Below are 17,927 nucleotides of genomic sequence, written 5' to 3'. Positions count from 1 at the left end.
CAGACTCCATTGAAGTAGTGAACAACATCTTTGGTGAGCATGTGTCTGTTTGATCTTGGTCACCAGAAAATGGCTGGACATAGTTAATTCTTGAGGTCATTATAGATCCTGACCATGTACAGGAGATGCCTCGTTGGAGAAGATCCAACTTTTACAAGACAAGATTAACCAACACAACTGAATCTCGTCTCCTTTGAACCTTTCAGTCAATTGTGTGGCTACAAAGACTCACTGCAGAAAACTGGCTATAATAATAGCCTGCCTGCTCTCTTCAGTTTTCATCAAGAAGGCCCTCAACACATGTGTGGACCTTTCTCATAATGATTCTGCAAAGGTGGGAAAAAGAGGGTGATGCTTGCTTGCCTATATGTTCTTGGTCATTTTTTAAATGGGGGATTGAGGATTTGAAGGAATTTTAGAGAACATCTGTTCCAGTTTCCTTATTACAGCTGGGAAAACTGAGGCCCATTGAGATTAAGGAACTTGCCCAAAGACAAAGAGGCAGTAAGTACTGGAAGTGTGACATGAACCGATGTCCTCTGATTTCAAATGATGATCGTTTCTTCTTGTATATTTGTATCCTGGTGCCTAGCACATAGTAGGTGCTTAATACATGCAGTGGTATTGTGGATTGATTTCCACTCTACCATATTGCATCCCTGGAAAAGTTACTGTCTGTAATTTTTCTCTTTCAGCATATCCTCAGAAAATTAATTCCTTTAATTATTTAGGAATTATTGTATTTATTATTATTTATTCCTTTTAAGTGTTTTTAATATCACATCACCTCCAGCATGGATTTTTTTTGGGGGGGAAGGGTGGATGGATTTGGTCAGGTCTGGCCCTTCTTCACTGCTTTAATTTAAGTTCATTCTCATGTCCTCTACAGCACACGGATAAACAAAAATGCCCAAATTTGGCAGGTCCACTGTCACACATAGTAATAGGTAATTAGAGATAATTTCCTATTTTCCTGCCAGTTTCAGCCCTGCCTATTCATGACTGCCCCTTAGCTTGTTCAGATCACACACCAAGTCTTTTACAGCCTAATTTTCTCCTCCACAGATTGTCACTGTGTTGTGAGGTGATGCTATTCATGATCTTTTGTCAGCAATCAACAAACATCTATCAAGTGTCCACTATATGCCAAATGTTGTTCAGGTGCTGGAGAAATAAAGAAAAAAAGTCCCTGCCCTCAAGGAACTTATTGAGGAAACCATTGGTCCTTCTCCATATTTTACAGGCAAGCTTTACTTTTAGGCATTTCCCTTGGCTGCCATGTGTCTAACTGGCAAGGAGATGTGTTGGCTGGTGAAGGCATTTTGGGAGCTCTCTGGGCTCCTCGTGGTGGTGACCGCTTGATATCAGTTAACCATCTATAAGATGGTGATAGTCCCCGTCCCTGTCTTTACTTTTATCCCTTTCCCATTTTTCAGCCAGTAGCTTATTCAAGTAGGACAGGGTGGGAGTTGTTGATGGAGCATGATCTTCTGGCCTTTGGCCTTCTTCTACCACTGCTTTTATCATTGTTCTAACCAGCTGATAGTCCAATTGTCATTCAATATATCCATAACCAACAGTTCTGTTGACTACACACAGACACTCAATTCAGAAACAACTTTCCCCAGAGCACTACAAGCCTCTCTGCAAACTACGGAGAGGGTTCCTCTAAAAGCGTGGAAGTGCCTTGTGGGCAGGGCCTGTTAACTTTTTCCCAGGTCTGATGTTCATCATCGTTCTTCTTGTAGACGGCATTCATGATGCAGGCACTTAGGTGGTGCAGTATATAGTGCTGGACTGGAAGTCAGCAAGATCTGAGTCCAAATCCAGTCTCAGCTCCTTATTAGTTGTGTGACCTTGACCCGGGTCTATGTGACATCTTCCTTGGAAATTAATTCCTGTTAACTAGTTAGGAATCAATTGCCTTTTACAGTTTGTTTCCTCTTCTGTAAAATGAGCCTTGGTCTTCTTAAACCTAAGCTGTATCTCTAACACATCACATTCAAGTCACTGGGTATCACTCTGTGTCACTGCCAATCCAGCGCACAAATTCCGGGTTTTCTCTTTGTTCCTCTTCCTCCTTATGCACCCACCCCTCCCCACACGGGGACCTCATGGGGTCTCACTCTCCATCATCTCCATGCAGATGACTCCTGGGTCTCCACAACTAGCCCCACTCTGTCCCCTGCACTTCAAATCTGCATCATCACCTGTATATTGAGTATTTCAAAGCCCATTTCTCAGAGACATCTCAAACTCACCACAAACAGAACTGAATTCATTTTCAGTTATCACATCATTATCAGCCCCTAAGCCTGCTCTCTTCCAAACATATCCATGACTGTCAATCTTGGTCTTCTCCTGAGTTCTCCAGGCTCCTTTCCCTGACTTGTCCTGCTAGTTTCATCCTGGCCCTTTTATCCACTCCATGGTCGCCACCTTGGTTCAGGCAGGCATTGCCTCCTGCCTGGATTATTGTAACAACCTCTGGATTGGTCTCCTTGCCTCAAGCCTCTCTTTTCTCTAGTCTATCCTACATGCTACTGCCCAGATCTGACCATATGAATCCCCTTCTGAATAAATCCAATGGCTTCTTATGGCCTGCGGGACAAAAAATACACTGTTTTGTTCTTAGATCCCAACATAAACATGGCTCCAGCCAATCCCTGAGTCCCCTTCATGCATTGTCTGGGCCCCCCAAACTGGTCTTCTCTCTGTTCCTCATACATGGCACTCATTGCCCATGCCCGTGCCCAGCAGGCATGCCTTTCTTACCTCCATCTCAGAGAATCCTCCTACTCCTTTCAGCTGCAGTTCAGGCACCAGCTTCTGCCCTTTCACCTTCCCTCTCCCAAACCATCTTGTATTGGAGGACTTGGAATATATTTGCATTTATTCTGCTTAAGAGTTTTCTTGCTCTCCCCTTCGAATATGAGCTCCCTGAAGCCAGGGACAAACTCATTTTTGCCTTTATATGCCCTGGGACCTAGCCAGTGCCTGGCACTTAGCAGGTGTTTAATAAATACTGGTTGGCTGATATGCGCCAACTTGATTGGGACACTCTTGTCACATTCCTTATGAATTCTCTCTACCTCTTCAGCCCCTCAGCAGATATCAGTGAATCCTCCCTTTCTTCTCTGCAGAGGTGGGGGCCTATGGGTATAGAATACTGCTTCTACTGTCAGATGGGATGGATATGCCCATTTTGCTGAATCACATATTTTTTCTTTCTTATGCTTGGTTACAACAAACGGCCCTCTGGGGAGGAGAAGGTGGAAGGGGATCTTGGGAAATGAAAATGATGAAAAACAAAAAAGATCCACAATAAAAAGGAAAAAACAATGGGTCTGTAAATTATAATTATTTTCACGATGCTCTTTTGTTTGTGCTTCTCATGATTCTGGCAGGAGAAGAAGCCGCTAGGTGCCCAGTGGTTAGAGTGCTGGGCCTGAGTTCAAATCTGGCTTCAGACACTTCCTAGCTGTGTGACCCTGGACAAGTCCCTGAACCTCTGGCTGCCTCAGTTTCTTTGATTGTAAAATGAAGATACAATAGCATCTATCTTGCAGGGTTGTAAGGATCAAATGAAGCAGTGTTTGTATAAAAAAGGCACTTAGCCCAGTGCCTGGCACACTGGAGGTGCTGAATTAATTCTTGTCTCCTATCTTCCATGGCCAGTGAGACACCTGATGGCATTGCAGGCCCACCAAGATGCCAACTCTGCCAGCCTCATTCTCCTGCCTCTCCAAGGAAGGCCTGGGCCTCATCTTCCTACTGAGGATTCGTTTACAGAGCCCAGAGGATCCCAGCATTGACATGGGCCATTCCTGCAGTGCTCAAAGAGAGCACCCCCTCTTTTCATGTCCTACAATGTCACCTGCTGGCCACAGGACACAGATCTCACATCTGGAGTGCCAGTAGTTAAATAACAGTTCATCATGGGACTTGCTAATCACAGAGATAGAGGGAGGAGACCTTAGAGGCCAGCTAGCCCAACCTATTGATTTTATAAAGGAGGAAACTGAGGAGTGGAGAAGGGATTGACCCAAGACTACAGCAGTAGAAAGCAGAAGGGCTGGGACCAGTCTGCCACCGTCACTGTGGGGCTGAAGGATGGGAGGCCACTCCCAAGGGCCTTCTCCTTCACAGGGCAGATTGATGGTGGTAAGCCTCTCCCATCTTAGGCTGGCATCTGGAAAGCAGACACAGGCCCTGTGGCTAGGCCTGCCCACCAAGCCTGCCCACAGTGGGTTCCCCTGGCAGGGGCTTTGGGAGGCAGAGTCTCTGGGGGCATGAGGAGGGATCGGGGAGGACTTATCATCATTCTTCTTATTATTCAGGAAGCCAGGGGGTGGAGGGGCAGGGGCTCAGAGTCCTCAGGGTCCTGAGAAGGACAAGGGGAGTCTTGTCTGGGTCATCCTAGCATGAAACAAGGCGTGGGTCTGCCTTGAGACCCTTAAGGCTCAAGCAGGGTGGCAAGCCCATGTGCTGGAGATGCAACAGAAGGACCTCTAGTTCCAGTGAGGGTGGGCCTGGATGCCTCAGAGACTCTGAGCCATGTGTGGGAGGTTGTGCCCAGGTTCTCTCAGGGCAGGCTGGCCAGGCAGGCTGATTTGGAGCTTCCTTGAGTGGCCCCAAGTACTTGAACAAAGGAGGATGAGACACCAGTATATTAGGTCAAGGGGTTTTGTCCCTAATAGTGAGAATGGCCATTGGTGAAATCCCAGGGGGAGGGAAGAGTCAGAGAGAACTGCAGAGCCCACCCAGGGCACCAAACACTGCCCAGCTTGTTTCCTCTCAGACTTCCTACAGGACCCCTCCCCATTCCCCTTTCAGGCAACTGGAGCCAATCCATCATGAATATAGCTTTCTGTGGCCCCCAGGGCCATCACTAGAGCTCCCTCTATGACCTCTCTGGGGAACCTGTCCCCCTGTCCTGAGCCCAGGCCCAGGCCTGGCTTTGACCAGAAGGAGGGAAGGCCAGGACATTCCAGGGACGAGGGAGGGACAAGCATGCAGCCCCACACAGGGTTAATCACAAGCTCGGGCCCCAGCTGAGCAGAGCAGAACAGAGACGTACCAGGCATGCAAGTTAGACCCAGGAGTCAACGGGCGGTGGCTTAGGGTCCCGGCCGTCCACCAGATTCACTGAAGCCCGGTTACTCCTGTGGGGGGGCTTTCTAGCTGGGTCTGTCTGGAGCAGGCAGGGCAGGGGCAGGGGGAGGCATTAAAGCAAAACAGAGGAGGTTAATCAGACGTTGACAGAGGCAGAGGTGGGGCATGGGACACGGATGGACGTACGCTGACAGGACAGATGGATGGATGCCACCTCGGGAGCAGAATTAGTGACAAAGAGGTAGAGGAGGAGACACAATACTGCCCCCACCCTCCCCTCGGGCTGTGTGGAAATGGGGGGAGGGCACCACAAACATCCCTCAGAGGGTTGGGACCCATGAGCTCTGGACCTGAATCCCCACTCTCCTATTAACTCACTGGGTGACCTTGGGGAAATTGCCTTCTCTCTGCTTCTTCCCAACAAGACGAAGGGATTGGACCCCACCGCTGAGCACTAAGGGCCATTCCAGGACCTTAGTTCTAAATTCTATGAGCCTCTCTGAGCCTCAGTTTCCTCAGATGTAAAATGAGAACTTCATGCTGGAAGCAATTAGAGTTGGAGAGGCCAAAGGTCATCTGCCAAGTGCTAAAAAGGTCCCCAGAGGCACCTTTACTGTGTGAAGGAAACTGAGGCTCAGTGGCTCCCCACTCTCAGCTGGAGAAGCAGATGTGCCAAACCTAGAGTGGGCAGGGAGGGCAGGTCTGGCCTCTTAGGGCTCTTGAGGGGATGCCCAGCAGCTCAGCCTCTGGCTGGCCCTGCAGCACAGGGCTAGCCCCTCCCCTCGGGCTGTCTCCTCTCCTCACCTTGCTCCCCATATTTGCTTCTATATTTCTGTGTCTCTTGTCTCTCTCCACCTTTCTGTCTGCTTCTGTCTCTCTGTGTCTCTTCCTGTCTTTCTGTCTCTCTTTTTCCACCTTTCTCTCTGTGTCTGTTTCTATCTTTCTCTCTCTCCCTCCACCTTTCTCTCTGTGTCTCTCTGCTTGTCTCTCTCTGTCTCTCTCTCTCTCACACACACACAGACACATGGACCCACAGACAGACACATGCAGATGTCCGAGTTCCCCAAAGAACCAGAAGCTGGACAGGAGACAGTGGAGGCAGCAGGCAGGGGTGGGGGAGGGCAGTGGGCCTGAGAAGGGGGTGGACTGGAGCCAATTCTCTCCCAGGCAGCCCTTTGGGCCTGCTACAAGGGGCCTGCGGTAAGGGAGCGTGTCCCAGTGTGTGCAGGGGTCCAGTTTCCTCTGCTAAAGTTTGGCTCCTCCTCCTCATCCCTCTCATACACACGGGACCTGGGTTCCCCCCCCACCACTTGACCCCTATCTGGGAAGTTACACTTCTGGGGGCCTGAAAGGATGGGACCTACCAAGGGGTGTTTAACTTCTGCATCACTCCCCAATCCCACCCCCACATCTGTGTCTTGTCAAGTCCCCAGCATCCTTTACCACCTTGTACACTGGCAGGATCCTCCTGGGATCCCCCCGAGGCCGGCCAGCTCCCTCTCTACCTTGAACTTACTAGCATTACTTTATAGTTAGACCCCATGTGAAATGTAAGCCAGGCACATAGTAGGTGCTCAACCTGCTTCTGAATTGCCTCTTTGGTCCTGCCTGGGGTCGGCTCTGGCTGGATGTTCCCCCCAAAAGCCTCAAGCCCTGCATCTCATCATTTCTTCCTCAGACCTCAACCCTCCATGACTTCTCCTCTGCTGATGGCCCTGCTGTCCTCCCCAAGTCACGCAGGATGGAAGCCCAGGGCCACCCAGGCTCTTCTGTCCATGTACCTGGGAGCCCCCCGAGGGCAGGGACTGTGGCTCTGCCTTCCTTCGTACCCCAGCACTGGGCAAAGCCCTGGTACATAATAGGTGCTTAAGTACTTGTTGGCAATTTCTTTGATTCCATCTCTACCACGTGTCCCCTCCCCCCACTTTCTCCTTGTTCCTGCCCTCAACACCTCTTACCTGGACCAACATCCCTCTCAGGAGCTGTGGAGGGCTTGGGGGCTAACAGACAGATCTCCTTACAGCTCTCTAAAGTGGGCGGCCCCCTAACTGGCCACTGCTCTCTTCCCTCCATACACTTCTGGACTGATCTTCCTGATTACATCACGTCCCCCCCCAGCAACATTTCATAGTTTCTAATTATAAGATAGATTCTCACTCCTCACCTTGGCATTTGAACCCATCTCTAATCCCATCCTGGCTCCCACTACTTGCTCCCTTTCCTGGCAGCTTGTTACTAGCTTAGTCCGTTAGGGCAGGCTGGCTTGTCTGGCCCACCCTCCTTTGGTGAGTGAGGCCCATGGGCCCCTCCCAGCTCTGGCCCTGGCCAGATGCTCAGCTCCCACAGGGCAGGGATGCATCTCTCCCGTGGGTCATAGCTGGGAGCTGGGTGCACAGTCAACCTTAAACAAGAGCCTGTTGACTGAGTACCCCTCCTTTCACACTACAGAGGCCGCCCCCTACTCTGCTGACGCATGAGGCCAGTTCTATAGGCATTCACGCACGCACATCCACATACATGTCATCCACACGTCCCCAGCTGTTCGTCACCACAGAAGAGAACTTAAATGTCCATCTCTCCCACAGAGCTCTGCCCACTGGACAGGGAGAGGGGTCAGGGATGAACAACTAAACCTACGATGAAAAGGAAAACAGACATTTGGGGAACATCCATGGGGTGGGAGGGATTTGTTGGTGAACCATTTGAGCAAATGAAAGCTGAGGGTTGGGGGTGAGAAGTGTTCCCTTCACCCTGGTAGGAGGCCCTCCCTTTGGGGCTTTCATATTCAGCTCTGAGCTGACAGATTTTGAGAAAGAGGGTCTAGGACGACACCAAGTTCTGTGACGCTCCCTATCCAGGCCAGATCCCAGGGAAGAGCTCCCCACAATAGCCACTTACTTTCAAAGGCTCCTTCTCGGAGGCATCCCCCGAGGGGTCCCCAGCTCGGTATTTCCGTTCCCGATGGTCAATGGTAGAGTAGCCATCTGAGGACAGAAACAAAGACAGCGAATTTTTCATGGTACTTTGAGACTCAAGGACCTTCCTCCCACAATCCACAGAGGGAGACAGCGGGAGGGTCAGCAGCCCCATTTCACAGATGAGAAAACAGGCTCCACCCCACAATGTGCCAAGGCAAGAGACCAAGCTCAGACTCTAGGCAGACACAGTCCCCCACCGTCGCAGGACCTTCCTCGGTTTGGTTCAGATCCCCTTTCCTTCAGCGCCCATGCTCTCCTCCTGGCCTCTGGGACCTGGAGAAGCAGCTCCTCTATTCCTTGTGCCCCTGATCTCATCCCCTCCTCCCAGGAACGGCCCCTCCCATCCTACTGGAATTATAGAAATATGGAGGCATCCGCTGCCTACAACGTCTGCCATCTACCTATGCCAGATGAACCTTGCCATCCCCTTAGCTGTCTTCCCATAGTTTTTTTTTTTAAACAGTAAATGCCAGTACAGAAAAAGTCTAGATTCATTACCTCTTCACTGTTTCCTGAGCTCAGCATTTCATCTCTTACCTCCACTCCTTTGCAAAGGCTGTCCCCCATGCCTGGAATGCCCTCCCTCCTCACCTCCACCTCTGAGAAACCCTGGCTTCCTTTAAGATTCCTCTCAGGGCCACTTCCGAAGGGAAGACTCTCCCTCCTCAGTTATCTGGGGTTCATATCTCTGTGCCCATGTTGTAGCTCCGTCCCACCCTTAGAAGCCCCCTGAGGGAAAGAGCTCACTTTTATTTTTTCTCTGTATCCCCAGTATTCAGCACATGGCTCTGTATACAGTAGAGGCTTAATAATGCTTGTCAAACTAATGGGGGCTGACCAGAGGCGGCTTAGCACATATTTATGAAGCTCTTTCTGCATACAGGGCCCAGCCCTGGAAGAGGTAGGCGCTAACTGCCTGCCCTGTGGCAAGCCCCATCTTACACTCTGGGCCCGAATGCCCCAGCCCTTTTGCCTAGGATGCAATATGCCTTGGTGGAGAGAATAGCAGATGTGAATTGAGAAGACCCAAGTGAGAATCTTACCTCTGACATGTACTAGCTGTGTGACCTTGGGGAAGTCACTGCTTTCAGGGCCTCAGTTTCCTCCTCAGTAAAATGAGGGAGTGAAACTTGCTGGTCTCTGAGGAGACTCCAGATCTGAATCTAGGGTTCTAGGTTCTAGATCCCCTGACTCCAGGATTAGGGCTCTTTTTACTACACCAGTTCTGAGTTTGAATCCTGATTTCAACATTTATTCTCTACTTGGCCTTAGAAAAGCCCCTTTCCCAATTCAGGCCTCAGTTTCCTCATATGTAAAATAAGGAGGTAAGGCTGGATGCCCTTTGAGTTCCTTATCAGATCAGAGCTGGGGTCTGGCAGGACCCAGATACCTTCTTTGATGGGGACCTGAGGACAAATGGGTCTATATAAAGGAGTACCCTAGGGATTCCAGAAATCATGGGGCTGTAGAGCCTTGGCAGGGATCACATGCACTCATTTACCTCCCTGGTGCACTTCATCTCCTCATTAGTGGTGACAAACAGAGCCTCTCATCCCACTGGACAGCCCCGTCACCCTCACTAACTGACAGGCACACTTAAGTTTCCTGGGCACTTGTCATAATGGAGAGATTAGTATCAGATTTCCTTCTTGTAAAGTTGAGTTTTCTGGATGGTCTTCTGCCTGAGGTTTCCCTGAGCTCTGCCTCCCCTCCATTCAGTCTTAAGAGGACCAGTGCTCTCTGGGGGCAGTCATTAGAGGGACTGGTAGTGGCTGCTTTCTCCTCCCAGCCATCACCAGGACCCCTAGCACTCACTGTCCTCAGTGGAACTCTCCCCCTGGCTCCCCAAGTTTGATGATGCAGCCTTCAGAAGAACCCTAACTCTCAGACCTAAGCGATTTTGTCCAAATTATCCTGACTCTGGGTCTGTCCTCAGATGTAGAGCACCCCACCATCAGCAGACACCAACACCCCAGGACACAGGAGTTCCTTGGGTCATGGAATGAAGCCCAGGGTGGGTCATGGCAGCGAGTCTTGGTCTAGAAGGAAGGAAAACTCATCTGGACCTTGCCAAGGTTCAATCTCAATGCTGAGAAAGTGGGAATTTGTCAGAGAAGGGTGATGGGGTGGACGGATGGACCAGATGGTACCTGAGATTGCCAGCTCTTATGTCCTAAGACTGTGGCACGTTTGAAGACTTCTTGGTCTGCCAGGGAAGATGCCCCCCAAATCTCCTCCATAGTGTCCCTTAAAGTCAGCACATCCTCTTGCAAATCCCTGGGACCCTAACTTGGTCCCGAATGTGAACATCAGGGGTCAGACCACCCCTGGCTCCCACAAGGCATGAGGATGAAATAAAGAAGGTGAAATAAAAGATTGGTAAAAGTATACTAAAGACCACCTGGACAGAAGGAGGAAATAGATCACAAACCCAGCCTAGAAGCAAGATACCATTGTGAGGAAGAGGAGGGCAGCCTCAATTATCCAGACATTGGCTAGTGCTCTGCCCTCACCTGAGCAGCTAATATGATAAACCTGTAACCTCATCTTCAAAACATGGAGGGAAAAATCAAGCGAACAGCTTATCTGGTCCCACATCAGGCCAACAAGGAGGGAAAAGGTAAAAACCAGCCTCAAAACCACTCCTTCCTAGAGTGATCATGTTATGTGATGACAAAGAGGAGGAAAGCCAGGCACAGCCTCTGGGGAGTCCTGTGCTCCAGGAGAGCAGACTTCAAAGAGTTAGAAGAGATGAGAGACAGCATGTAATGGACTTGGGTTTTGCAGGACAAGCTGGCTTAGGGGCTGGAATGGGCAACTCTCCACTCATGATAAGGAGAAGGGGAAGCACCATTGAGCTCCACTATCCCCCGACTGCTTTCTGGATCTCCCCTTTGTATGGTCTTCTCTCTGCCTTTGCTTTTCTCCAGTTAGATGATCATGAGTGAGGGGAGGATGGTGCGGATAAGTAGGGTGCCCAGGGACAGGCTCAGAGTTCTTAGGAAAGATGTTTGGAAGATGAAAACCAGGGAGGGTAACTGAGCCAAAATAAAGAAGCTATTTCCACCCTGCCTGTGCTTAGCCCCCTGCCTGGCACACAGTAGGTGCCTAATAAATGAAAGTTGACTGACCTAGCCAACAGGGGCCCTGAACCCAGGGTTTCTGAGCTGCTTTTAAGAAGACTTTGGCTTCCATTATCACTGGGGTACTTTGGGATTCTCGGCATTTTACTTTACACGTTTACAAATATACTACACAGACTTCTCCGGACTAGCAGAGGTGCCAGGACATTCACAAAGGTTATGAGCCCTTGTGAGAGGTAACGGTGTCAGGAGCCCTTAAGGAAGGAAACAAATCTTTGTAAAGCACCTACTAAGTGCTGGGCACACACTAAGTGCTTTACAAACAGTACGTTTTTTCTTTTTTACAACAACACTTGAAGGTGTTATTATTATCCCTGTTTTATAGTTGAGGAAACTGAAGCAAATAGGTTAAGTGACTTGCCCAGAGTCACACAGCTAGTAAGGATCTGAGGAAAGATTTGAACTCAGGTCTTCTGGATTCCAGGCCCAGAGCTCTAAAGACTGTACTACCCAACTACCCAGAAGGAACTGGGCCTGGCAATGAATGATAAAAAGGTGGGGTTTTTTTTTTTAGTGATGGCAAAGCAAGAGAGGGATCAGAGAAGGCACAGGACTAGCTGGCACATAGTAGAAGCTTACTAAATGTTGGCTGACCAATGACAGATTATGGCAACAGGGCTGAATTTCGCGGCTTGGGTTTTGCTGTTTTCTCTTCTCAGGAGGATGGATGTTGGCCCCAGAAGTCTAGAAGAAACTGGTCAGCAAGGGAGTGGAGACTCCGGCTAAGGAGGAGATGGCCAGGCTGCCCCATGTTGCTTTCAGTGAGCTCAGATCAACATGTGTCCCTCCTGTGCCAGGGGAGATCCTCACATGTTTGGGGTGCCCATCCCCCTGAATCACTGGTAGGCTTGAGGCCCCTGGGCTAGCTTGTCTGCTGGCTTTACCAGAGTGTGGCCACTGTGCATGCTGCCCCTTCTGAGAGTTGGGGAGGGGGATAGGTGGACACCAAAGGTGGCTGAGCAGCTCTCCCACCAGAGGGGCTTGTCCTCCCTGAACACCCTTCCATTCTACACACAGACTCAAAAGGGCCAGTTTCACAGATAATGGGTGGGAAAGAACACGGCTGGCCAACAGCTTAGCCAAAAAGTCACAGGTTTTGGTGGCGGAGTCAAAGGACCTGGAAAATGGACAAGCTGGTGGCTCTCAGGCGGTATTATGTCAGATGTGGGGCCTCAGATGAGAGAAGTTACAGGAACTCTGCCCTGGTCAGACCAGTTCTAGGCTTCACGTTTCAGGACAATCCTCCACAGAATGTGTCCAGAAGCTGAGGGCTGGGAGAGGTCTGGAAACCTGTGACCCAAAGGCCAGTGGAAGGAGCTTCTGTCAGAGGATGGTAGATCCAGAGCTGAAAGAAATCCTAGTGATCCCCTAGGCTCAACTTGCACCTTTTACAGATGGAGAAACTGAGACCCAGAGAGGTGAAGTTTGCCCCTAAGTTCGATTACTTCAAAAAGTCTTGGTTAAAACAATAACATTCTTTGTTCAGCCTGAGGAGGACAAGATGTAGGGAGGACAGACACATTAGCTGTCTGGAGGTATCTGAAGGCCTGTCATAGGGAAAAAGGTTTGGCCCTTGCTGGGTTTGGCCTCAGGGGGCAGACCCAGGAGTAACGGGAGAATGGGATGTGAGGAAACCTCTCCTAACCTCTGGAGCTGTTGGGAAGGGGCTGGGCCGCTTCCAGAGGTGCTGGGAGCCCCTTCCTAAGAGGCCTTGAAGCAGGGTAGGAGGTTGGCTTTTCTGGATAGAGGAGGCTCCTTCACTATGGCCATGAGGTCCTGGATAACTCTGCAGTAGTGTCGCTGTCCAGCCAATCACTGATTCCCGTGACTGACATGGATCTGGCTTGGGCTTTGGGGGTGGATGGGAAGAGTTATGCCTGCTGGGCACTAGGCCCTGAGCCTTTGAACTAGTGTTTCCTCCTAAGGTGTGGGTCCTGAGGTACTCGGGGATCCACCTGCGGGGACCTCATAGAGCGCCATGTTCTCTGTCTTTCCTCCCACAGGGACATGCTTCTTCCCTGAGTGGGCAGAAGGTCATGGTAATAGGAAAGAGCAGAGATGTCCTTGGCTTGGGGGACCTTAGAATCCCCAGGGGTATTCCTTCAGGATGGCAGGTAGACAGACAACTGTCTGTCCTGCTGCGGGGACCATCTTCTGCCTGGTCATTGTGGAACAGTCTTCTGTCCTGGTGAGGGGCAGATATGCTGACTAATGTGGGACAATCTGCCTTCTCCCTGGCTCCTGCAGCAGCATTCTCCCCTGCCTTGCTGAGTCATAGACTTGGTGGCTAATGTAAGACAATCTTCTCCCCACCTTCTGTGGGTCAGTGGCCTCCCTGGGTATAGTGGGGTGGCCTCCATCCTCTTGAGTCACAGACTCGGTGACTAAGGTAAGACAATCTTCTCCCCACCTTCTGTGAATCAGTGGCCTCCTCTGTTGTGGGGGGCTTGCTCCCAGAAAGCAGTAGGCCACCTTCTTCTCAGTCTGGGGGAAGAACTTCCAGCTGGTTTTGTCACCGCGTACCTAGTGTGGCCAGTTGTGGGCTTGGGGTCAGTGGCCACCCTGGCAGACAGTGGGTACCGCCCAAGCAGGCTTCACAGGCCAACAAGATAAACAGTCTCCAGAAGAGTGTAAATGCAAGAGAAGCCTTCACTTAAAGATGTGCTCATGGGTAACTGGGGGAATGTCTGGCAGTTCTCATGATGAGGTCATGGAGCCAGCTAACCAGGTCTGCCATAAATTGCTTCCTGGAACTCTGACCTGAGAGGATCCTTAACCATGGGTCTGGCCAGGGATGGCATTTTGGATGTCCTCGATTTCTAGGGCTTTCAGACAGTTCTGGTGGGGGTGGCTGGCCTTAGAATCAAATGACCCAGTAGGAGTCCCAGTTCTGTCATTAACTTTGGGAGCCTGGGTGAGGTGTGAGCCTCTCTGAACCTCAGTGTCCTCATCGGGAAGAGAGGGATGGTAACGTTTCTGAACAGTTTCTCTACAACCTCACAGGAAATTGGTGAGCCAAGCCCTGACCCTCCTCAGAGCCGTGTTTCTTTCTCCAGGAGAAGGTTATGCCTATGAACTACCAAAGGGCCTTAATGTCCCCTGAGCAGGGAGGTTCTTCTCAGTCATGTCCTACCCTGGCCCAGAATGGGAAATCCTAATTACATGGGGGCCGAGGGGAGAAGAGACAGTTACTCTTGGCAGAAGGAAGACTCCGGGTCTGAATATTCCATCATCTCCTTCAGACACTGTACTAAGCAGGGAGCGTAAGGGGCATACAGATGAAGGGAGGGCTGGGTTAGCAGTTACCTGGGCCGAGTTCATCCAATGGGATCATATCACGGCTGCCACGCCTCTCGTAATCTACAAGACAAGAAGGAATCGGTCCATTTGAAGGGTGGCAGCTCCTGCCTCACCCAGGGATGGAGACCGAGTGAGGAGGGTTCTTAGGCCAGGTTGAGATTAGACTTCCAGGAGTGGAAATGAAAGAAGAGAGAGGAGTGTAGAGACAAGAGATAAGGAAGAAGAGGGGAGAGACAAGGGAGGACAGAGAAGGGCCTCTGACCGAAGTAGGAAGAAAATGAAGAAGGAGGAAGTCAGAAAGTCAGGAAGGTGAGTGTGGCCCCTTCCCCCACCAGCCATGTTGACCCCTGGTCCCTAGTTGGAAGAGGAGGGCCATCCTGTCTGGGAAGCTGACAAAGGACAGATGTGGCCCCAAAGAGTACAGTTGTGGCCCAACACTCCAGGGTACCTCAGCCCAGATTCTCCCTAATCTGCTAGGATAACATCTGGAATCACAGCAAAGGGACCAGTCTGGAGGTTGGCCCTGGTGGGTATGAAGGCTCCTGGAGGGGTAGGGGACAAGATGAACCCAGAGCCCCAGGTCACTTGCTGCCATCACCCTGGCTGCCTTTGCTCTGAAAGGAAGAGGAACCAGTGGGTCCAAGAACATGGCCCTGGCGCTATCGCCTCTGGTATTGGTGAAATGACCTAGGACGAGCTCCTTCTGCCTGGGTTGGGGACGAAGCTGTGACTGGCAAACACTGAAGATCAGAGGGAAAGGCATTGACCATGTGCCCTCTGGTTGGCTAGGATTTTCCTGCCCTTTGCGATGCTTCAACTTTGTTGCTTGAACAAGAACGGTATTCTTTCTTTCCTTTGTACAAAAGCATTATCTAAGCGAAGGGTTTCCTTTTGATGGCCCTGTCCAGAGGAAGCCAGGAAGGTTGGACCATTAAACCCTTATGAAGGTGCTGGGCACCTTTGCTGTAATCAAGATGCAGGAGGACTAAATGACTGTTCTGGGCTGAACTTATAAACCTGACCCCAGAACCCCAGGATCTTGGCCCTGCTTCCACGGCTGTGCAGACCTTGAGAAACATGCAGACAAATGGGATGGAAGGAAAGTCTCCCCAGCCCTGGGATCATCACCAGAGGATGCCCGACTCCCACACTCACCGTGGGTCTTTTCCACCAGAGGCAGGGTGCTGTCGTCATAGCCAGCCTTGCCTGGAGTCCCTTTGGATCCCTTGGGGGTGCTAGATGCCACCGACTAGACAGAAAAACACCGCTCATCATCGAGGGACATGGAACCCAAGGTTTCAGGTTCCCAGGGAGCTCAAGGGAGAGTGGCCATCCCCAATCACTCCTCAGATCTTGCCCAGGCCATCTCCCCACTCTCTCCTCTTCTCCCCATCTCAATCCTAAACTCTCCTCCTCTCCTGAATCCTTAGCATACTAATGATTAAGGTCACTCCCACCATTTGTCATCCTTGCTCCTACACATGCATTGCTGAACAAAAGTAGAAAATCAGACCATGGTCCTGACCGGGTCCTCTACAAATTTCTGTTACCCACCCTCAGCTGGGCCCTCACTATTGCTTGGCAGTCTTACTCTACCTTCTTATCAGCTCTCCATGGCAGCTCCTCCAAACCTTCTCACCCCTCCTCATGCCTTCCATGGCTCCCTCTCCCCCACCCTCTCATCTGAGAACCCAGAGAGCCTCTTCTTTTACAGATACATTTGAGGCCATTTAATGTGAGTACTCTCTTCTCCACCACTCAGGAGCCTTCTAGCACTTCCTTCTCCCTCACGTTGGTCTCAGGATTAAGTGGCCTCCCTCCTGATGGAGGCTGGACTTCTACACTCCATCACCTTTACAGTATCTCTTGAATACACCCCTTCTCTCCTCCAACACTGCCCTCACCCTGGAGCCCTTGTCACTTCTCACCTTGACCATTGCAATAGCTGGGGGCAGGGCTGTCTGCCTTAGCCACCAGAGTTATCCTGTAAAGCACAGGTTCATGTCCTTACTCCATAATCCCTATTGCTTTCAGAATCAAATTGAAAATCTTCTTTGGTTTTCATAGCTTTCAGAGCCCAGCCTCTTCCTTTCCTTCTGGTCTTCTCGTTCTTCTCCCTATCTGGCATCCTAAGGGTCTCCTTGATATTCCTTACAGCCCATCTCCTGCCTCTTTGCCTTTGCATTGGCTGTGTCTCATGACTAATGCTTTCCCTCTTCACCTCTGTCTCCTGGCTTCCTTCACCTGCTACCTTCTGTAGGCCTTTCCTGGCCGCCCCCCACTGCTAGAGAGTGCCCCTTTAGCATGTGAGCTCCCTGAGGGTAGGGACCCTGCTTTTGTCTTTGTATCCTCAGCACTCAGTACAGGACCAGACACTTAGAATGTTTGTTGATTGACTGCCTGCCTGGGGACCTCACAGTCACCTTCCTATTCTCCATAGTCAACCTCCCTCACAGTCACTTCCACTAACCCCCAGGCTCAAGGGCCTCAGCCCCTTTGTGCCGTTCCCGGGTACACTCCTGGCAATGACCACAGTCCTGTCTCTGCTGGATCCTAGACTAGCAGGAACCTTTGCGACAGTGGGAGCTCACATTTATATAAAGCTCAGAGCTCTTAGCACCAGAAGCTAACGGGTTTTGAGCTGACAGGGATCTAGTCCAAACCCTCAATTGAACAGATGAAGAAACTGAGGCTGGAGAGGTGAAGACACTTATTCCTGGTTACACAGAAAGTCAGTGACCCTTGAGGTTCATGAGCTCCTGTAATCCTCATCACAGCCCCTCACGGTGGATGTAATGTCCACTGTGTTATCCATATTTTACAGATGGGGACACTGAGGCTCGGGAAGGGACTTGGCATGTTGACACAGACTAGGTGCATGTCAGAGACAGCCCTGAAGCCCAGGTCTCCTGCCTTCAGGAGGCTTCTCCTGGTCACCCTGGCTGCCGGCACCTTCTCCTCCAAGGTGTCTTGCATCTTGTATGGACCTGCAGGTGCCTCTTGGATTAGTGAGCAACCTGAGGGCAGGGCCAGACACATGGCAAGTGCTTTGTCAAGGCTCACAGACCGGGCAAATAAGAACTCTAATTATTAAAGAATAAATAGAATTAACTATTAAATTAATTCTTGTTAATATTTTCATTTGGATACTAGCAGTGTAAGTAAAATGGCCAGTAGGTAGTGCCATAGTGCCCAGAGCACCTGTCCTGGAGTCGGGAAGACTCATACCATTGAGTTCAAATCTGGCCTCAGACACTTACTAGGTATGTGACCTTGGGCAAGTTACTTAACCTTGTTTGCCTCAGTTTCCCCATCTATAAAATGAGTTGGAGAAGGAAATGACCAACCCCTCCACATCGTAGCCAAGAAAACCCCAAGTAGAATGAGCACA

The 17,927-nt window shown here is 50.5% G+C and overlaps 1 protein-coding gene across 6 annotated transcripts in view; it reads right to left on the bottom strand.

Annotated features, from left to right (window-relative positions):
• The window catches only part of ARVCF (ARVCF delta catenin family member), a 352,355-nt gene that overhangs the window by 4,879 nt on the left and 329,549 nt on the right, over positions 1-17,927 (bottom strand). For 4 of the 6 annotated variants that reach the window (XM_072599775.1, XM_072599774.1, XM_072599780.1 and 1 more), the window contains 4 exons: positions 15,692-15,785; positions 14,543-14,596; positions 8,014-8,099; positions 5,081-5,194 (listed from right to left, as the gene is read on the bottom strand). In XM_072599775.1, the coding sequence (XP_072455876.1) occupies positions 5,093-5,194; positions 8,014-8,099; positions 14,543-14,596; positions 15,692-15,785 (336 nt within the window). In that variant the 3' untranslated portion in view covers positions 5,081-5,092. Of the gene's footprint in view, positions 1-5,080; positions 5,195-6,021; positions 7,749-8,013; positions 8,100-14,542; positions 14,597-15,691; positions 15,786-17,927 lie in introns of those variants that run through there. The other 2 variants (XM_072599778.1, XM_072599776.1) reach the window with 2 other exon arrangements.

The sequence above is a fragment of the Notamacropus eugenii genome, chromosome 4 (assembly GCF_028372415.1).
Source record: "Notamacropus eugenii isolate mMacEug1 chromosome 4, mMacEug1.pri_v2, whole genome shotgun sequence".
Taxonomy (NCBI): Eukaryota; Metazoa; Chordata; class Mammalia; order Diprotodontia; family Macropodidae; genus Notamacropus; species Notamacropus eugenii.
The sequence above is the reverse complement of the archived record's forward strand: the minus strand, read 5'-3'. Positions and strand labels throughout refer to the sequence as shown.